General features: G+C 41.1%; 1 protein-coding gene across 2 annotated transcripts in view; it reads left to right on the top strand.

The window, feature by feature from the left end:
* LOC141772166 (plexin-A1-like) overlaps positions 1 to 5,023 on the top strand; it is a 353,749-nt gene extending 348,726 nt beyond the window's left edge. For both annotated transcript variants that reach the window (XM_074642860.1, XM_074642859.1), the window contains exon 33: positions 1,632 to 5,023. In XM_074642860.1, coding sequence (XP_074498961.1) covers positions 1,632 to 1,727 — 96 coding nt within the window. In that variant the 3' untranslated portion in view covers positions 1,728 to 5,023. The remainder of the gene's footprint in view (positions 1 to 1,631) is intronic.
* Positions 5,024 to 23,034: the final 18,011 nt, after the last annotated feature.

The raw sequence follows: 23,034 nt of genomic DNA, 5'->3' as shown, positions 1-23,034 counted from the left end.
AATACACTTATTTGCTTTCTTGCTGAGAGTTAGATGATGTTATCATGTTGTATGCTGTTTTTTTAGGATTAAAGAAGCAAGATATAACATGTTAATTAGTGAGCTTTAGAAATGCTGGTTATTATCCCTTTTACCTTCCTCCGGTTCCTTATACACATCCATATGTCCCCAACTTTATCGTGCTTTTATGTGGTGAAAGATAAGACCGCCTCAGCCTCTTCCCCTGCCCTCCTTCCTCCTCCCCATCCCTCAATAGCAGCAGTATTACAGTAGTTATGCTGGCTGGTTGCAGCTGGCTCCATTCAAACCAACTGCTCCCCTTCATTACAGCCTATTATCCAGATGTAGGCAGCTGCACGGTCCCCGTCGCCTCTAACACATGCCCCCGACCTTACACGCGCAAAAGCACAGACACGCACAGGCATAAATATATGCGGACGTGCTTAACATGCTCACATACACATGCTAATGCACATGCACAACATCGACCATAATGATGCAGATGCACACATAAATACAGTGTTTTTTTTACTCCTCCCTCCCTTTTTTCATGTCACACTTAATAAGACGCCAACACACACGCTCCTGTTTACAGTCCGTGTGGCCGCTAACATGCCATTACAGACATCCCGCTTGCCCTCACGCCTGCCCCGCCAACCCTATCCATGTTGTCAGCATCAGTTTGAAATGTAATCACTAACAGGGGAACTCAAATTAGCATCAGAACGCTTTTTTCTGCCAAAGAGGTGGTGTGTGTGAGCACCAACACATTTAGCGTAGTAGAAGCACACGGTGTGTTTTGCTGCATGCTAGAGGAGTGAAATATGTGATTAAAGCTTCAGAATATTTTTGGCATCATTGGGCAAAAATGCCATAATAACCTTTCCACATATTGTAATACAAATGTTCTGAGAGAAAACTAGACTTCTGCACCTCCTCTTGGCTCTGTCTTCAGGATTTTCAAAATCTAGCCCGTGACGGGAGACTTTGGCCAATCACAGGTCATTTCAGAGAGAGAGCATTCCTATTGGCTGTTCATTCAACGGAGGCAGCTGTCAATCACTCGCAAACTCCGATCAAACGGTCGAACTAGGGAGCGCTGATCAAATATGAATCAATATTCTGTTACTGTAATGCCTATGTCTCGCGTAAAATGTTTTCAGGAACATCTTGTAGTGTACTGTTTAGCTGTAAAATGAGAAGGTGTGCTCCGGCTGGTGGGCGGTGCTTGGTATTTTCTCAGCTGGTCTCAACATGGCGGCCGGGTCACAAACTTTTTCATTACAGTAACAGAATCTTGATTCATATTTGATCGGCGCTGCCTAGTTTAACCGTTTGATCGGAGTTAGCGAGTGATTGACAGCTGCTCAGAGACGGCAGGGCTCCAGCTTGGCTCTGATTGGTTCTTTTCCTCCGGTCTGTGAAATCTTGCAGATGCCATAAGGAGCACCGGAGGACACAGGAGGACACAGAAGCACATGATTTTTTTCAGATTACCTGTCTCATGCACTACTGTCAGGATATAGTTTTTATACAAATAACTTTTGTTCAATCATATTTTCTCCAACCTGCCTACTGCAGCTTTAAGGTGCGATGACGTAGAGTAATCTTCTTCCATATTTTCTGTCCAGATCCTGTCGGCGTTACAGAAGGACGAGCAGTCGCGCAGACAGCGGCTACGCGGCAAACTGGAGCAGGTCATCGACACCATGGCACTGGCTAGCTGAGGACCGGCCAGTCGCACGCCTCGGCTAGGGGAGAACTGGCCAACCAACACGCCTTCCCTGACAACCTTTGACGCCCGTGACATTTTGGCCCTCGACGTTTGAAGTCTGTCGTTATCACCATCACGAACAACAAACAGCGGGAAAAGACTGCAAGGACACAAGCACCCAGCAGCAGCAGCACACTGGAGAGACAGCAGAGTTTGGAACTGAGGCCCCGTTGGCCGGGTTGGCTTTTGTTTTTTTTCTCTGAGCCATCAACCCAGCCCCCGAACAACCAAATCAAGCGCACCCCCTCAGCTTCAGCCGATACAGACCTGAGCTCAGAAGAGCGTTTTATTTTCATCAAGGCCCTCATCACATCCTAGAGTCCTACGGGTGCAGCAGTTGGGTACTTTGGCCACAATCAGGACCGGCACATGCACACTGGTGACCAAAAACTCATCTAGCTGGATACAGAGCTGAAATGCTACTGGAAAGGTCAAAGCCACCATCTAGTAGCTCTCCACAGCCACGGCAACGGTTCAGACTGTGAGCCAATAAAAATCCAGGATATATTATTGCGATACTTGATCCCTGTAAGGAATTTTCTCTTTTCTGTTGCCGCCCTCCAAAGGGAGGTCAGAGGTCAGGGACAGCTACAGAGCAGCAGCCACGGAGCTGGTATGGATTCAATGTGTTGCTCAAAGACACTACAGCAGGGTGTTGTTGCTTGGCAACACGCAGGCTGCCGCCACTGCCTGACAACCAGGAGGAAGGACTATTGCAGGGAAACTCTTCCTCCAGTACCGACTCTCCATCATCAAGAACTCCACTGTAGTCTGACAAAGGACAATCTCAGTTTCATAACTCTGCATTTGATTTGTTATTGCATTTTTCTTTCCCTTCAACTGCCTACTCTCCCCAGTGCTGTGCCACTTGTGTTACTGCTGAATTTGCACAACAAAGCTAAATCAAAAGAGAGAAGAGGATATATGAATATATAGATATATAGATATATAAATACAAACCTTTTGTTTTTAAGACAAATGAAAATTTGAAAAAAAAAATGTTTTCCATTTTAATGTACAAAAGATAAGTCTGAGAAGAGGATTTGATATTTCCAAGATGAAAAATTATGAAAACACAAGGAAAAAGTCGTCCTGTGCCATGTTTTACTTTGAATGTTGTTTAGTGCAAAGCGACTTCTTTTCGTTAGATGAATTGTGCTATGATGAAAATGTTGTCATGCTTAGTGACTGAAAGTGAGAGTTTAAAAATAGGTAATGGCAAATATATACTTGTATATATAGACCCCTTTTGTGTCATCGTCATGATTACAGTGTTAGCTGGAGGCAAAACAAAGGAAAGACTGGAGGCAAACACTAGCAGTGGGCTAAAGTTACACATCGAAAATGTCATCTTGCTGTGTTGTTGGGTGCCAGAATCCAGATATCACATACATTTGAGATGACAAACTGTGATTCGATGCTCTAACGGGCTACAATATCGGAGAAACGTATTTATCCTTCTGCTAACTGCAGCCGTGAGCCATTGGCTGCAGTTAGCAGAAGGCTAAACTATTAGCAACCCTTTCTCTCCATCTCTGAAAAGCTTTGCCGATAACTCTCTTTTAGACTGACTTTACTGAAGGATAATTAATTATAGGCATCCAAAGATTTATACGCCCTCAATTTATCTTTACAGCGTTGCCGTTGGCCACCAGCCCGCTGGTCGGACGGCTGGCTACTTGAAAATGAGTTGAACAAAGTTGTCTCTCATCTCTTGATAGCACTGTGCTTTCCTACGCTGTGACAAGAGTGTGTGGATGAAGCATTAGGTTGTTAAATGTTACTCATTAAGCGACTGGCTAGTTAGCTAGCTACCTTGCTAATTCCACCATGCTACAGAAAATGAGGCCAACAGCGGACAGCGCTGGGTCACGGTGCCTCTGCCTCACTCCTCGCCGCAAAGAGACTACTTCGCTGGGAGGAGAGCAACCGTTAGCTAGCTAACTAGCCAGTTCTGGAGACAGACAATCTAGCTAGCTAACTAACGTTAGCCAGCCGTCTACTCCTCCTGAAGTAGTCTGCCAGTGGCGTAGGGGTCGGCTAATCTGGTCCCGTTGGTTAATGTTAACTTTCTCAACTAACACTAGTGATCCTGGAGAGTGAGTGACAGCACATTTTGAGAGAAACTAGTATTTTCTTCAGCCATTGTTAATAAAACAAGCCAACAATACTTGCTAGCCAGCGTTAGCTAACGTGTTCAGAGAATCATTCTGCCTCCACTTAACGCTCCGCCCACAAAATACATCATCATGTTTGCTAACAGAAAAGGGGTTTATATACACAGACACTTTCTATATTTCATGAGGTCTTGGGACCGTTGTGTGATCTTTGGCTCTAAAGGTGGTAAAAAGACAAGCGATGTCTGCGAGCCAACCGACCTACAGTGCTTTTTGTGTTTGTTTTAGAGAAACCAAATACATCGAGGCCTGGTCAGCTGATTTAGATGACACGAAGTTCATTCCTGTTGAAGCCAGCCTCGTGCGCTGTGGTAGCAGCAACTATAGAGGCCCCTAGGCACTAGTCATTTGAACAGTTGAACCGTCGCTCTACAACTTCTTCTCGTTTTCTAAAATTCTCCTCTTGTCTGAAAAAAATTTATGAAGTGAGCCCTCCAAAATGAAGGCCAGTTTAGGTGTGCAGAGGAAGGCGAAACAGTATTGTCTCATTTTTGGCTTGTTTTCTAAGTCTGCAGTAAAGACGGTAAAAGCAAAAATGTGAATGTGGTTTATGAAAAGATGATGAAATGTAGCTTGATTTCTGTAAGTGTTTTTGTACCAGCTGAAGGCCTTTCTCTTTTTCTTTCGTTTTGTGGTTTTATAGGGGTAAACAAAAAAAACACTTAAAATGTTTTATTTCCAGTACGTGCTGCTCCACAATAACTTGTTGCAGTGCTTCAAAAAAATCCATTCATAAACAAGACATTCCTTTTATCCTGTGAGTGTAAAAATGGTACAAGGCTAATAACAACGGCTAGAAAATAGAGAAAAAAAAGATTGAAAGATGTTAAACAAGCCAGGGTAATATATACTGTGTTTTGTCAACCATCCTGTAAGAGTTTGCACCGGACCAGGCATATCAACAACCAGATCAGATGGATGAGGTCAACACTCCGCTTATCCCTGCTCGCCCTGTTTGGTTTGAAAGCAAATAGATATAAAAAATGTGATGAAAAAGTTGGTTAAAATGCTTCAAATGCACCTTTTATAGAACAATACGACTTTAAAGAAAACTGTTGCAGATGCCTCAAAACCATTTTCTTTTTTCTTCCTCTTCCTTCAGATTATTTTTTTTCCCTGCGACAGAGTGGAAAGGTCTTTGATCAGCTGACACTAGAGTCCTCTGCTTCAGTCCAGATCAGATAGCACAGAGCTTTTGCAGATGCATCAGGAACCTTGCAGGCCAGGGCTGTTGTGAAAGGCGTGGTAGGTTTCTCTCACATTAGAAGTCACCATAACTCTCTGAGTTGTCCCAGACCCTATATATACTAAGACAGTTTGAGCTGCAGTTTGTGAAGAGGAAACCGAAAGACGCCACTTGTTTCCAAACTCAGTCTTACCGTCTTGGGTCATTCTGTCTTGCCGATAGAGCGTTGTGACTGCAGGTAGCACTGCTCTTCCCTACAATCCAGTGGATCAAAGGGAGACTCCCAAAATACTTCCAAGCACATGAAGAATCCATCTGCAAAAAGAAATTTCAGATTCTATGATGACTCATTCACATGCTCAAGGCTTTATTGTAACTTTAAAAAGCCAATCCAGAAAAAAAACATACATATAGATTTATTTAATTGTAATTCTAAGTAAGATAATCAGCCATTTTTATTTTGCGCTGCTCCATCACATTTGCAAAATTATTAAGCAAAAGAATGAATATCTACAGTCAAGAATGATAATCAAAATAATTGAATTGACATGGAATAATCTAAAAGTTGTACAGACAAAATCACATTCTTGTGTTTGTTCAAATGACATGAACACATACTGTAAGACCAGCAGCTAGCTGACAAAGTGTGTGAGCAAAGCACCAGATGGACTACTAACTGACTTATCACAAGTGATAATTGTTCAGTCACAGCTGTTTTACAGTATGAAATGAAAGTGTGACTATTGCATTTGGTGTGACTGGTGAAACATTGTGGTGAATTCACCCCTTAGTCCCTTTTGGATTGTGTCTTGGAGCAGCAATCCTTCCGATCTAAGTCAAATGCTTTTTTTTTTTAAGAAGGCAAATAATAGTGACGTTTTGATAAGAATGAGATTGAGGTAACCTGAATTATCATTTTATGTTACAATGTAACTATGAGTCAATGCTAGGTAGGGGAGACCGGGTGCAATTGTAAAAAAAAATTTTGTTTTGATATCATTACTCAAAAACCTCTTGAGCTATTTGGATACGATTTTTACGTAGGCAGCTTGTATTTGTGTTCTACTTGTTAACAGCCATCACATGTTTTTATAAGCAATGTTAGAATCACAATATTGATTGAAACACTATAAGTCAAATGTTATATCTGCCCAAGGTGCAGGGGCGATTCTAACAATAGAAGTAATATCTTCATATAAAAAACAAGGACCACAATAAACTACCAAGAATATAGATATAGTTAAAACAATTCTTTAATTTAAAAACAATATCCATTGAACAATTAATTACGTTCATACCTCAAAAATAATTTTTGGTGGAAAAATATGGGACATCAGTTTGTCCTTTGGCAGGCAGAAACAGATCATCTCAGACCATGTGCATAATGAGTTTTATAGTTCTGTCTCGTTTCTGATTGCCGATATTTGAGATGTTACAATGGCCCCTCGGTCTCCCTATACTAGCCACATGTTAGCTGTTAGCTGATGTTAGCTTCTTTCAGATGAGGCAATTGGCTAGCTATTTGTTATTCTAAAAATGAATCCGAGCTTAATCCTGCTTAATTAATCAAATTATATTTCCCAGCTATATCCGCATAAGAGGGAACAATATTCCTTACTGTTGGGAGGAAAATCATCTCTCCATTGTTGCCCAAGAGTTGAGGCCCCTAACATGGCCGACAGAGGGCATGCCACTTCATGGAAGAAAATAAAAAGAGTGCTCAAGAGATGCATATTTTTGTAGGCCAACCAGAAAGTTAGCATCGCCCTGGGTTTCCTCGACAAAAAGCCAATGGGTTTTTTCCATTTGGTTTTGGATTATTGCAGAAAATAAGCTCTGTGGCAAACACACGTTTATGATACTTACACATTTTGTTCAGCAAGATAATCTTCACAAATGAAAAAAAAATGTAAGTGCGAATGCAATCGCCAGAAGTAAAAAGCTAACGTTAGGCTATAAACGAACTACACCCCGGTCGCATGAGTACACACAACAAGGCTATAAATGTAGACGAGTCGGCGTGATGACGTTTGATAGTCTCATTTAGCCACTTGTTAGCAACTGCCTTTGTGAAGTCGCATAAAGGCTTCAAAATTCGCGAGTGGGTATTTATTGATGTATTTTATATCGTACAACTAAATGTTAAAATCTCTTCAGCTTGTGTTGACCACAGACCTTATTTCAAACATCTAACTAAAAACCCATTGACTTCCAGACGAGGAAACCAGAGGTGCTGAAATGCTAACTCATTTTTAGGACTGGATGGCAAACTTAGACTTACTTAACACAATTCTTTTGGAAATGTTACAGCCATCTCCTTTTTTTTCTTCATATCTTTAGTGAACTATAGATTTTCAAATATACGTAGATATTTTACTGGACAGAATGAAACGTACTGTATGTGCTTCAATACTTGAACCACTGATCTACACAGGGTAAAACAACATACAGGGCGGCTGACCAAAGCTTTATTCATCCACACCAGGAGAACAAGTCCATGACATGAGATTATCTCCGATCCATCTGCTTTTCAGTTCTTCCACAAAATGAATTAGCACTTAGTTATAGTCATTTAAACACCCCCTCATTGAAGGTATTTAGTGTTTGTATTTACGCTTGATGAATGGATAAATTGAGGCCATGTTACTTCCACTCATTAACACGTTCCGTTCAATTTGAATGAATGGCTGAACCAGTCGGAGGACGTGGACCGCTGTATTGATGTTTGACTGCTATTCACTGGCTCAATTGTTCTTTTGATGAAGATTTGTGAAGATGATTTTAGTGATGTGGAAATAGTAATGAGGCTTAGTTAGTGAAGAAGAAAAAAAAGTTCAGCAAGATGGCGGTAGAAGGCCCACTTGGTCTCTGGTGCTTTTGTTTCTTAGTTTTTGCTTCTTGTTTTCTGCTTCAACACTTGTTGGGGTAAAAGATGAAAAGACTTGTGCAAGGCAGAGGAAGTGCTTTGAAGGCCATGGTGCCGCTTCATTTTCCATTCTGTTGCATCTGTGGCGTTCGACTTCCACATAGAAAAATAGAGTGATGAAGGAGGGGAGGAGGAGGAGGAGGAGGGTGGAGTGAGAGGAGGAAAGAGGTGGAGGGAGAGATTCTCTCGATGATTGACCGACGCAGAACTGTTCACTGTGCCTTGTCTTCCCATACTGAAAATGATGTATTTTTCCATATATTTAAAAAAAATTCAAGATACATGTCAGTCATTCAAGATGTATTGAGCTTATAAAAAATAGTGCAATATTTTGTGAAATATGCTCATTTGCTTTTCCGAGACTGAGATGAGAAGTTTGATGCCAATCAAATGTAAGGAGGTGTTTAGCCTAGCTTAGCATGAAAAATTAAAGAGTTAGCCTGGCTCTGTCCATAATGAAAACATATACCTACCAACAGGAGAGTCACATGCTGGAACTACTGTATGCTGTGACTGTAAAGAAAAAGCTCTGACACATAACTGTTATCATGTATTATAATTATTCTCCCCATTTTTGTTCATGTCAGGCAGTGGTTCCCGACCTATTTCCCTCAATTTGAATAAGTAGATTTAGTGTATTAAAGTAGTGAGTATTTTTTTTAATTAAATCATCTTTCTTTAATGAATGGAAATTATTAGTTCTGTCAACATAAATAAAGTGATGAAATCTCAAAGGCTTCGCCAAGCGAATGCAGAAATATAATATGATCTTGTCTGCCCGCTTAATACAGGCGCGTCAAGCAGGAGGTTTTTTGACCGCAGTAAAAATGTTGTGTTTGAAAGGCTAAACGTCAACAAATATGGATTGACACTGAATATTTCATTAGATTTTGTTACTAAGTAGCAAAAAATATATATCTTTTTTGTAGATTATCCAGTAAGTGTGTTATGATTTTAGTTATTATGATTGAATTACATGACAAATCGTGGCGCAACCCTAAGGGAAGCCCGGACCCCAGGTTGGGAACCACTGATGTAAGGGATTAAAAAAACAAACCACTTTGTTGGTATGTTATTTTTTTTTCACTTTGCTTAACCCCTGCTTTCAGCGTTCATGCTAAACTGAGCTAACCTAACTACGTCCTGACTCCAGGTCTACACTTGCAGACATACGATTGATATTGTTATCATCTCACTCTCGAAGTGTCCATTTCTCAAAAATGTGAATGTGCTTATTCTTGGCAAGAGTAAGAGAGAAGATCAATATCACGCTCATATCTGTCGGTTAAAGGTGAAGCTGGAGCTTGGATACAATTAGCTTAGCTTAGCATAGCATAAAGACTGGATGAAGGGAAAAACAGCTAGCTTATCTCTGCCCCAAGATTGAAAAAAAGTGCACCTACAAGCACCGCTAAGCTCATTATACTAACTCATTATACTAACTCATTATATCTGGTTTGTTTTAAGTTTTGGACAGAGCTAGGCTAGCTGCTCCCCCCTGCTAAGCTAACCATAGCCTAGCTTTAGCTAGATATTTAGCATAGGCTACAGATCTGAGAGTGGTAACAATTATGTCATCGAACTCTCAGCAAGAAAGTGAATAAGGGCATTTTCCAAAATGTCAAACTATTTCTCTTTTTCAACAAACAAAAAAATTTATTCAGGAGCCTACGCCATTTTCTTGTATATATTCTGAAAGCCATGTCTAAATCTATTCTGAAGTGTTGGTGAAATGCACTTATTTTTCAGTATGGGCTGCACCCTCCAATATGGCACCTCCTCAGACCCATATACTGTAGACACACCAACGCACAACCTTAATACGCAATGTGCCATTTCTGAACCCTCCCCCAACAGCAACACTCAAGTTTCCGCAAGTTTCTCATCCCTCCAGTTCTCTCCAGCTTCCTCACCTGCTGAGTTCACTTTGATTAAAGTACATTTCAGAGAAGGAGCATAGGATGTAAAAAAAACCCTTCACACAGATTAAAGAAGAGAGAGGTAGAAAGAAAAAAAAATATCTTTAAGAGTTTTAATACTTTATGAATTCTGATACCTTTTTAAGAGTTTCAGACTTGAAGCTGCTGTGACAGGTTTTGGCTGTTTCACGCCTGTGTAAATATCCTGCTCTTTCCTATTTTGCAGATTTATTACGTGTAAATAGACACGCATCAAGGAGAGATTAAACATGTTTTTTGCTAAATCTGTCTCGTCTGATGTTTTCATTCCCCTTTCCCCATCCCTATATAGCCAAAGTTGTGGATTTGAAAGTTTTAAGAAGTTTTTCGGTTTATCTCAAGTGCACGTCACTATACAAGAGAACTTGAAAGATCAAAAGCAAGCACATATGAGACTTAAATATTATTGTACTCTATGCATTCTGGTAAAGCGAAAACTACTGCCTCTGTTTGATTTCCCCACTTTTCTGACACAATGATAAGGACGTTGACAAAGATGAGAAAGAAAATGGTAATAAGCCTTTACTTTGCAGACTTAACTGTCAGAAACCCCTTCCTGTAGCGAGCTGGGAAGATGCAAAGCTCAGTTTCAAGAGTGCAATCAGCCATCCATATCCACCCCCCGCCCTCCCCCCCACCCCCATGTCAAAAGACTGAAATTGTCCCAGTGAGTGCCAGACCAGTGAATCCTTAAATGACACTGTCAGATATGAGTGCTATGTCGCAGTAATGATGTGAGAGAAAATGTGCTTCAGAATCTCTGTGTTCCATTGATTTTGCATACACTGTAAATCTTTCCAAACAGATCGTCATAAATCTCAAAAAATACAATATGTCTAACACTGGGCTTCACTGGGTAGAGATTCAATTGGTGATAAAAGACGTGTCTTCTCTTGTACTTTGGCACATTTTCTGTTTCCTTTCTTTTCATGTTCTTTTTAGCCATGCTGGCTAAAAAGCTCTAGTGCAGACAATGCCGGTCTGCCAGTCCACCACTTTGGTCCAGACTGAAAAATCTTGACAACTACTTTATGATTGCCATGATTTTTTTTTTGATTTTCTTTTTTTAAAGGCATTCATGTTTCCCAGATGATGAATCCCAAGGACTTTGATGATTCCTTGCCTTTTTATCTAGCACCACCATGAGGTTGACATTTTTGTTTTTTTTAATGAAATGTCTCCACAATTATCAAATGGATTGGCATAAACTTTGGTACGGATATCCGTAGTCCCCTGAGGATGAACCCTAATAACTTTGGAGATTTCCCTGAATTTTCCTCTAGCACTACCAGTGGGTCAACTTGTTCACTTATCCAGTGACATATCTCAACATTTACTGGACAGATTGGCACAAAACATTGTAAAGACATTCATGGTGCCCAGATGATGAATCCCAAGTACTTTGATGATTCCTTGCCTTTTTATCTAGCACCACCATGAGGTTGACATTTTCGTTTTTTTTTAATGAAATGTCTCCACAATTATCAAATGGATTGGCATAAACTTTGGTACGGATATCCGTAGTCCCCAAAGGATGAACCCTAATAACTTTGGAGATTTCCCTGAATTTTCCTCTAGCACTACCAGCGGGTCAACTTGTTCACTTATCCAGTGACATATCTTAACATTTACAGGACAGATTGGCACAAAACATTGTAAAGACATTCATGGTGCACAGAGGATGAATCCTTATCACTTTGGTGGTGTTATAGTGAAATATCTTGACACAGCCTGTTCTCACAAAAAGACGTATAAATGCCACAATAATGCGCAAGGCATTAAGCGTGTAATAAGTACGCCTTTCTTGAGTTCCTGATGTATTGGGAATTGTATCGATGTATCCTTTATGGACTGCAATGTACACGCATCTGCGTATAAATGCTACGGTAAGAGTTAGTGACTTAGTATAAAAACAAGAAATACCACTTATGGTGGGTGGGTGGAAAGTGCCGTTTGTCAGGTGACGATAGTCATGTTTTTTGTTGATGTTTGTGACATGTTTTCCGTAGGTTGTTTCCATATGTGTTGTGCTTAGTTTTACTTACTTAAATCCAACCATAACATTTTCCCTTACCCTAATTAAGTAAAATTAAGCGTTTTTTTTGCCTGAACCTGTTAGTGGTTTTCTTTTCTTGTATGTTATTATGGTAAGTGGAGGGGTACTCAGTTGGTTGCAGTCTGCAACCATACTACTAGATGTTACCAAATCCTACATACTGTACCTTTAAGTCGTGACATGGGAATCTTTCAGATGATGTGAACGCGGTACTAGGCTGTGTCCACCCTATTTGCCATATAGCACAGTGCATTTAGCCTCCGCCACTTTATTTGAGTGTCACAATTTTCAAATTCAGTGCCCTCAAAAATTCCAACAATGGAATTAAAGAAATTTCTCCATGGCATGTACACTGCTTTCTGATAACATAGCACACATTGCATTTTGCAAAATATACCGTTGTGTGACTCTACACCTGTAAGCGATGACGCGAAATGACGATAATTCAGAAGTGTCTGAAATCTCTATATACTGCTCTATAGAGTAAACGGTTTCCTATGCTGCTTTGATCTCGGCACTTATGTTCACTGCTCTTTCTCTTCATCCTTCCTTCATAGAGAGCAAATGATATGAAAACATATCAAGTCCTCTCCTCACGTCTCTCCGGCTGTCCATTACCAGTTGGAAAATGTAACATTTAAAATGTGCCGAGCCCTCCCCTCGGGAACAAGACGGTTTGACAGGCAACCCATCAATCAAATTAAAAAGCCCATTACGAAAACATAAAGAGGAGAGATTCAGACCTCCGGAGAGAATCTGACCTGGATATCACAGACGCCTCGTCTTTGTTCTGAATGGGATTGACCTCTCTTTATTATCCTAAGAGCCTTTTTTTTTTTTATCCTTCCCTCCACCTGTGGGGCCATTTCTTCCTCTGCATGGTGAGGTTCCAAGCTGAGGATGGACTGAAGGCAGATTGTAGCATTTGTAATTATTTCTACTCAGTTTCTCCCCCCCCCACCCCTCCAACCCCCCCATACTTCTCTTTCTCATCTTTTTTCTTTCCCCCCTCTCTCTACCTACTGTGGTCCTTCAGAGAGGCCGACAGAGTGAGTTTCCACAGGAGTTCATCTCCAACTCTTCTTCTCCTCTCCATCCTCTGCTTTAATTTGCCTCTTGCATATGATTCAGAGTCCCTGCTGTAGCTCTTCTCACAGTAGGTAGAGCACAGCAGTGCTTAGATAAAGCTACGGGTTGCACACACTCTCACACAGACAGCAGACACCACCTCCCATGGCCTGCATGCAGCCCGTATGTCTGGCTATGTCTTCAAGTATCTCAGGGCATCAGATTACCATGTTTGAATTGTGCTTGTTGTGAGAAATCACTCTCCCTCTCTTTCATTTTCCTACCCTCTTTTTTTTTTTTGCGCCCAGAGGCTTTTCTGGCAATTCAATCACGGCGGCCGCTCTCAACACAAACACTCGGCCGTCCTCTAAGATGTCCCGACGCAGAATAAACGACAGAGTCACATTGGCTTGGGCCCCACACCGCCGACTCTCAGCTGGAGATTAAACTGGGATAAGACTCCTCTGTTTCTCCAGAGTGGAGGAGAACATAACAGCGGGGGGGAAAAGAAAAGAAAAGATAAGAGAAAAAGCAACAAGAGGTAAGAAGGGCAGAGAAGGGAGAAGTGTAGACTTTGAGAGAGAGAGAGAGAGAGTGGACTTTGGTCTTCTCGGAGGAGGCGGGAGGTTAATACTGCCTCGCTCATTCTGTCTTTATGAAGCTCCAATAAATGACGACCAGCAGGGGAAATAAGATGATAGCTCTGCAGAATCAGGGCAGCAGACAGAGTCACGTCCACTCCACGGCTGCTTCCTCTCTGTCACAGCTGAATAAAATGCAGTGCTAAATTGTGACTGTGTGGGTGCATGTCTGGATGCGCTTTAGAAAATAACAGAAAGTAAGTGAGCTTGCATGATTTAAACTAATCACTGATCCCTACGGGCTAGTTATTCAACCTACAGATATTCAACATTTGCTGTTCTGAACTCTTGATGTCCAACAGGTCTGTCACGAGCAAGGGAAGAAATGGGTTTATACATTGCTGATGTGTTTGGAAGAAAGGATGGAAAGACTGTGAGCGGGACCTCAGACTAAGCCCCTGTCTACACGTATACAGATATTTTAAAAAAAAGATATTTTCCCCGTCCACAAAATATCTCCGTCCACACTCGAACGCAAAAACGAGACATCACAAGTTAAGGGTCGAGGATTTTTGTTACCACCCTTCCCATTTCCTTTCCTTCAGCTTCATTACAGTCAGTTCGATAACGGTTGTTGTTGGTGGAGGGGCTGATTCCTTGTCCAACTGCATGACATCACGTCATCACTGCTGTCATCAACTGTCTCTTTACATGCATAAATGACAAAAAGAAGGACATTCAGGTTTAATGTCCATTCGGCCTCGATATGTTTAATGTGTTCCCTGCTCTGGCCTCCTGTGAATGGAAAATTTTTCAAATGTAAAGTAGTAAGTAGTCTGAGCATTGCTAAGAAAACGTCAAAAAAGCCGGTAGTCCGCCAACTTTGTTGTTGTTTCTGGCACATGCTCATTACACAAAGCAACAATGTGCATGCGATAAATGAGGAGAGGACGTCATCGTTTCCCAGATGCTCTGTTTTACACGTCCACACAGATACAAAGTAACCAGAGTTTTTCAAATCTGCACCTTAGAAGGTGTTGTCAAAAATATCCGTTTTTTGTGACCCAAAATTTTGCATGTGGACAAGAGGCAAAAAAGGTAAAGGAAAATATCAAGATATCAGTATCAATATAAAATATATACCTGTAGACAGGGCCTAAACAGAAGACAATTAATCCAAATAATAAGACCTTGCATGTATGAAGACTGTGTTTGATTGACATCTGGAGAGTGCTGCAACGTAGATACTACGCAGAAAAAAACTCCAACTTATCTCTAGAAATAGATATTTTTTTCCACAATAACTCAAGGTCTCAATAATTAATTTCACTTGTCGTCATGTGTGAACTTGTAGCATTTTGAAAATTGTTGCTCTGTTAAGAAGATATTTCAGCCCGTTGTCATTCCCGGGGCGTCAAATACAGAGGCTTTGTCACGTTCAGTGTCATGTGGCAGCGGTATGAAACGCACCAGGCATTCCATTAACTACAATGTAAACCCATCCATTGCAACAGTAAGTGCTCCGAGAAAGTGCGCCGAGAGTACGGTGATGTAGTTTAAATAGCGAAAAGACACTTTAAGGTCACACGGGAGGGTATGTGGATAGGTCCAACAAACACAAGGCTTTCATCCAGGAGACAGCTGCTCCTGTCCCGTAGGTCACGATACAATCAGCTGTTTGTTCATGTCACGTGTTCAAAACATTCAGAGTCATTTTCACTTTACAAACGTAGTAGTTTTAAACCCAACCACGTTGTTCTAAAAAAAAAAAAAAAAGATTGTTAATTGATTGTTATTGTTAATGGTGAAGGTTAGGCAAGTGAAACTGAAAAAAAGCCAACATTAATTGTAGGCCTGTGCAGGGATCGTGAACTCTTCACCACCTCTCATTCTCATGAGCCTCGGGGCTCATAGGAATTGGATGTAAATCATGCATTGCAGAATTGTCCACTACGAACAGAATTCTGCAATACTATGCTGGTTTGGACCCATTTTAAATTTCCCCAATTTCACACACGTCTGTTAAATCAGCTGTGAATTACTAGAAAAAAGAGAAGCCTAGTGGAGACGTCCCATGAGAAACAGAAAAAATTTATAATTCTACTTTTTTTGCCATGCTAGCACTGTGGCTGTAGGGATATAGCAATATCTGTCAGTCAGTCAGTCTGTCAGTCCACCACTTTGGTCCCCACAGAAATATTTAAACAACTCTTGGACGGATTGCCATGAAATTTTGCACAGATGTCTATGGTGCCCAGAGGACAAATCCTAATGACTTTGGTGACTTTTCATGTAGTGCCACTATAAAGTTGACACAAGTTGAGTGACATTGAGTGAAAAGTCTCAACAACTATTGGATTGCCATGAAATTTGGTACAGACATTTATATTCCCCTCAGGAGGAATTGTAATAACTTTGGTGCTCCCTAGACCTTCTCATCAGGTCGGAATTTTAACTTGTCCAATACTTTGGTTTATGACCAAATACCAGCGTGACATTCCCCTCAGCCTCGGCTTCACTTGGTGTTTTGTGCTAATCAGCATGCTATTAGCATGTTAGCATTGTTACTGTGAGCATGTTAGCATGCTGATGTTAGCATTTAGCTCAGGGTATGCCTATGCAAATACAGCTTCATAGAGCTGCATGGCTGTAGTCATGGCTGTAGTCTCTTTGGCTGCATTCACATCAGATCAGGCGTTATGGCGATTCGCCACATGGCTGAGTGGCTGTGTGGGAGAGTGACTTTAATGGCCCATTAACTGCGCTGCTTAACATCTTTTGTTCCCTCATGGCTGGGTTCACAGTTACGTGATTTGCCAACGCAGCGTGGCGTTGGGTTGCATCTCTCCAAAAGCTGATTCTGTTTCTACTTTTGCATATTTTTTCGGCATCCCACTGCATGTTCTACAACACTGTCCTGCATATATTTCAGAATAAAAGCCTCATGTTAACAAATAAAGGAATTCTGTCCATAGAAAAATTGCTTGAGGGCATTTATTTTTAATATGTTACGGAGATGAAAAAAAGTAAAGACTTATTTTTAAATCAACACTTCCTGCTTTCATTTCAAAATAAAAGCCCTCAAGCATTTTTTTCTGTGGACAGAATTCCTTCATTTGTTATCAAAAGGCTTTTATTCTGAAATATGTGCCGCACAGTGTTCTAGAACATGCAGTGACTTGGAGAGCTCCATGAATGAATATAGTATGGAGTTTTAATTGTGGATTATTACTATTATTTACAAATTACCACAAGTTTCTTAACCTTTCTCTGTCTAAAATAAATATAAATGACATTTATGATGAAATGAAATGGTCATTAAAAGGCAAACTCTATGTAGAAAGAAAGGGCCGACAGCAGCAGCTGCAGCAGCTGCAGCAGCAGAAACGCAGCTGAAATGCAGCTGGTGTGAACATCCGACACGTGAATCATGCAGCCACCACGCCACATAGCCGCCACGCGCTCCTGGCGTTCCCTGTGTGTCCCGGGCGTTAGTCATGTTACTGTTGCAGTTAGTAAATGTTTGCTAGAACATTTATAGAGCTACTGCTTGCTAGATGTGACACTAATAATGTTGTGTTCACACTGCGAGCAACACAGCATCAGGCTACAAGTCATTTTCAATGGAACCCGGTGACATGAAGTTACAAACACACTACAATTAAAGTTTGGCTGGTCTCAACTTTTGTCAACGTCCAATGACACGGTGAATCATCAACCAATCATATGTTTTTGTTTCACCCTGTTACAGTCCGTCTACAAAAATGCCATTAGCTAGTTCCCAGCGCTATTCAACAACGTAACTACATCAATGAGCGCTTTAGCAACACTTCAACGGTGACTCGGCGACAATGTAGATGGCCATGCTTCGCCGCTTTGTGGTTAATTACTGTCACACCCTTAGCTTCATATAAACTCGTCTGGGCCCAAGTTCAAATCCTGCTCCCTCTGTATGTTCCTCATACTGTGTACATGCATGCAAACGCAGTTTTACCAAAGGACTCTCCACCAGCAAACCCAGTTACTGTTTGAAAAGTATTTAAAATATGCTTTTTTTCCTGTCCTGTTAAAATTGCCGTTCATTGCATTGGCTAGATCAGTGAATTCCAGAATAGCACCCATAAGGGAGTTCCTATAATACTTGAGGTCTGATTGTAAGTGCTTTGCTGGCAAGCGGCGAATGACAGACCACAATGAAAAGCAAATGCGGCATTAGGAATTCAGCTTGTAGTTCAGCTCGGGCTATTTTCACCAACTCTAACCTCCCGCCTGCTTTTGCTCCTCGCCGTCCCCGCAGGAGCTCACTTCACCTTTCCTCTCACTAGCTGCCGAGCGATCCTCACACTTTCATCTCTCTCTGTCTCAGCAGGACGGACGGATGCTCAAACAAACTAGTCATCTTAGACCGCCACCCCCCCACTCTCTCGCTTCTCCACGCTCCTCTGTCACTCTCCCACTTCCGCTGCCATCCTTTTATCTCTTTCGACCTCTCATCTACCCCCTTCCTCTCACGCCGCCTCTCCTCTCCCCGTGCTCCTGCTTTCTCTCTCTGTATCACTTGGCTTGGCTGCAGGCGGTACTGCGGTATTGGAAGCAGCATGGGGCTCGAGGAGTCATCTGGTGCTAAGCAGAGCTAAGCCCAGCTTCCCAAAAGCATCTTAGCACTTTGGTTTGGAAAGGTTTACAAAGAATATCAGATGATAAAGCAGTAAAGCCGAGCACTTGGCCTCTGACACCTCGAGTCTGGGATGAGATAACTGTGCTAACAAAAATGTGGTCTAAGATAATCATGGAAATTTGGTATTTGACATCAGGTCTGTCACAATGCAGCGCACGTGGACCTAACGAGAGAGACTCAACTGACTGCTACGCCCATTCTTTTTTAATCATTACCACAATCATTCCATAACCTTAAAGGGTACATATTGTGAAAAACTCACTTTTTCAGTAATTATATGGTTATCTGGAGCGCTACCAACCCAGGAGGGTTTTTCAGGAGGGGGGCATAAAGAGACGGGCGCTAAAGGCCCAGACACACCAGGCCGACATCAAAGAACTAGCGGCGATGAAGGCCGACTGTTGCATCGCCTTACGTTGCCTTTGACTTGGCCGTAGTCTGTATTCGTCATTCAAAAAGGGAAACCGGAAGACCGAGGACTGCGGATATACAAGCTGTTGTTATGACGCGCACATGAAACAAGGCAGCGTTTGCCGACCATCTTCACACCACTCTCACTCACCACTTAGCTTCATTCCAGATGGCCATGTCGTTGTGAAAATATCCGTGTGTTGGAACGATCAGATGACGTGAAGAAATGAGAAGAGCCTTCTGTGTTTGCCCTCTTGACTTTACTCGTTGGCTTGCTTTCCTCACTTCTATTTCTCTTCTCCTGCACTTATTTGTTTAAGCTGAATCAGCCGAAAAGCCTCACGGGCAGACTAGCGCCAACGGTGCGGGACACAACACAAAAACTAGGCCGACAGACGCTCACTGGTGGCCCCAACTGTCCCGACTGCCGACCGTCGGCTTGGTGTTTCAGGGCCTTAAAACGGAGCGTTTCAGACAGAGGGTGAATACGGGTATATTCAGACACAGTATGAGAAAAATAATGTGTTTTTGAATATGAATTCATGTAAACATGTTCTAGTACAAACCCAAAGTACAAGTATGAACCTGAAAATGAGCGTGATATTTCCACTTCAACTACGTGTTTATTATTAAAAACTTGACAACGAAGGTCCCCTAACCTAAAAGGTCCCATATTGTGCTCATTTTCAGGTTCATACTTGTATTTTGTGTTTCTATTAGAGCATGTTTACATGCTGTAATGTTCAAAAAACACTTTATTTTCCTCATACTGTCTGTCTGAATATACCTGTATTTACCCTCTGTCTGAAACGCTCCGTTTTAGTGCATTTCAACGGAATTGCGTTGCTAGGCAACAGTTTGGATCCATGTTTACTTCCTGTCAGCTGATGTTATTTACATACACTACAACAGGAACTAAACTGGGACATTTTTAGAATGTTTACGTTTAAAACTGTGTAATGGTCTTAATATTGTATATTTGTGACATCACAAATGGACAGAAATCCTAATGGCTTGTTTCAAACGCACAATTTCTGAATAATGGCTGTGTGTATTTCTCCATATATTGAGCGATTTGATAGTTTTACAGTATTTATATATCACTTAAACCTGCTTTATAATATAAAAGACATGAAAATCTCACTTTTTATAATATGGGACCTTTAAGGAAGTAGTAATTTTAACCCAAACCACGATGGTCCCCTAAACCTAACTAAGTTGTTTTTATGCCTAAACCTAACCAAACACATTATTATCGCGTTAACTTTGACAGCCCTAATTGCATTATACTGAAAGATGTTTATATGAAAGATGCTATTATTTTGCCTATTTCCATTGATATAAATGGGGTGGAAAACATGTTAAATTTATTGCATTATTTAAGATAGGTGGACCTAATAAACTGGCAAGTGTTTATTAATTCAACCTGTGGTTTGACTGCTGAGTAGTTGGATCTACCTACATCCTTTCTATCATATGCTATGCAATGAACTGTTACTTAACTTAAACATGAGGTTAAGAGAAAAATGCGAAGAGGAAACAAGCAGAAAGTTGAAGTATGGTGCTTTGCTGTGCTGTTTTAACTCCTGTACTGTAATCCCAAATGCTCGCATTAATATAAAACAGTGCCTGGAACTTTCAGATTTCTGATTTGCTATGGTAAAGAAGTTCTTTTTAATCCCGATGTTTTCTTTCCATTTTAGTTCTAATCAGTTCCATGTGTGCACCGTACTCTTCCAAGTTTCTTCCAACCTCTTGCCTGAGGATAGTACCTCCTCTGATACATAAGGTCACACCAGCATCGTCTTTCACTTTACAGGCATTTAACCAACAAAGTGTAACGTGCGCCGAGGTTTGCATCATCTCTGCCCTCGGCTCATGCTGGTGAGAGTCAAGGTCAAGGAACTACAGAGCATCATGTGTCGCTATAATTAACATAATTTAATTTTCAGGTTAGGGACCACGAAAAGTTCCAATATCATCAAGACTATACTTTAACTGTTGTTCTCTACTATTAATAAGAAGGCTGTAGGATGGTTTCATAGGTAATACAGTTTTAAGAGCCAGCAGACTGCTGGTGAGAGCAACTTTCTCTGCATTCACAGCTGATTTGGTTTTCTCAGATAAGGTCAAGTCATTCAGACTGTTTGTGTCACTGTGATTACAATGCAAACACTTCAACACCCCGTCTAACCACACTCACCAGGATCACACAGACAAGATGGCAACTGGATATAGGAAATATATCTTTAATAGGACACACAGGGAACGTCAGGAGCACGTGGCGGATGCGTGGCGTGGTGGCTGCGTGATTTCATGCCTCGGGTGAATGTTTCAGCTCCGTGTCTGCTGCGTGTCTGCTGCTACTGTCAGCCCTCTCTTTCTACAAAGAGTTTGCCTATTAATGGCCATTTCATTTAATTATAAATGTCATTTATATTTATTTTAGACAAAGAAAGGTTAAGAAACGTGTGGTAATTTGTAAATAATAGTAATAATCCACAATTAAAACTCTGTACTATATACATTCATGGAGCTCTCCAAGTCACTTTATATTTTACAACACTGTCCGGCACATATTTCAGAATAAAAGCCTTGTGTTAACAAATAAAGGAATTCTGTCCACAGAAAAAACGCAAAGGGGCTTTTATTTTTAAATGAAAGCAGGAAGTGTAGTAATCTTGCTGGTATGATGTCATGATTTCACAGTCTGTTGTTGCCGTGAAACGCGTGCGGAACGCATCAAAAATAGGCAAGACCTCTATTCCCTAGAAGAGATGCAGCTGAGGCGTGGGTGTGACACGCTCTAACCTGTAAATACGGACGCCGAAATAAAAAATCAACAGGTAACGCAGCCGCCACGTGCTCCTGACGTTCCTGGTGTGGATGAGGCTTTAAAGCAAATTTGTTTTAACACAACTCTGCGATTTTTAGGTTGTATCCGGCTCAGTTTTCAGTTTTTTCAGGAAAAACTGCGCGGCCATTTTCAAAGGGGTCCCTTGACCTCTGACCTCAAGATATGTGAATGAAAATGGGTTCTATGGGTAATAGAGAATCTAAATCATACACCAGCAATTTGGTAAAAAATCTATAATTTATTATTAAAATAACAGATCATACACCAGAAACTCAGCAAAAAATCTAAATTAACAGGAATTACAATTGAAGTGTAAACCGTTTTAGTGCAGCAAAAAATTGGTCAAAATTTAAACAGGAATTAAAATTCAAGTATATAATGTATATAGTATATTAACATAGAATAAGAATAGAATTGAATAGATGGGATCCATTGTCACCGATAACCCGATCCAGCCATTTGAGTCAGTATCGGCCCGATATCCGATCCGGTATCTTTGCATCCCGAGTCAAAGCAGTCAATCAGTCACTGTTGCTGTCGAGAAAGTAGCTCCTCTTGTCCTTTTCATCTTTCATTGCAGAGGTAGCTGCCAGTTTTTATTAGCTTTTTGGTTTTATGAATATTAGCAACAATCTTGGGAAGTTCTGTTATTGCGACCACTGCTTTTACATCACTTATGGCATTTACTGCCAATTTAAATAAATGTTAAATAAGGTTTTACATTCATATCTCAGCAGCTGCTCCTTTTAGTGGAAACATGGAACCCATCCTCATATTATATTTACACAATGTTGCATCTGATGTCCCTCAAAGTTTGATTCTAAGTCCCTTACTCGTCTCTATCTCCACGCTTTAGCTTTAGAAAAACACTTCCAACCTTGGTATAGTACATCACATGAAGGTGACTTGGCTCTATGTTTCCATATAGGATAGGTTACTTGCTCTGGTGAAAGACTTGTTTGCCTTACAGACATAAATTGACAATAAAATCTGAGATTAAATGCAACTGGGAACCAAATAATTTAATTACTCATCTTCAGCCATACGTGCGTAGTCTCAAGTGTTAAAGCCTGCCTCTAGAAATCTGGGTGATATTAGATCACATCTGGTCGTGAACTAATTCTTAGAAACATGTCCTTATTTGCTCTATTTTAGCCCGTCTGCAGCTCGAAATAATTTCGCAGGATATAGCTTTGAGGCATGTGTTGGACTAGCACCAAATTACATCTGTGAGCTCTCAGTTCCCTACGAGCCCAGTGGCAGACAGGAATCCTTGGGCAGCGTCCTTTTTTAGTATGTTAACAATCTCGGCCGAAAGCAAGGGTGATAAAACCTTCACAGCGCGGGCCGTCAGCCCGGTTG

The sequence above is a fragment of the Sebastes fasciatus genome, chromosome 8, assembly GCF_043250625.1.
Source record: "Sebastes fasciatus isolate fSebFas1 chromosome 8, fSebFas1.pri, whole genome shotgun sequence".
NCBI classification, from domain to species: Eukaryota; Metazoa; Chordata; class Actinopteri; order Perciformes; family Sebastidae; genus Sebastes; species Sebastes fasciatus.
The sequence above is the reverse complement of the archived record's forward strand: the minus strand, read 5'-3'. Positions and strand labels throughout refer to the sequence as shown.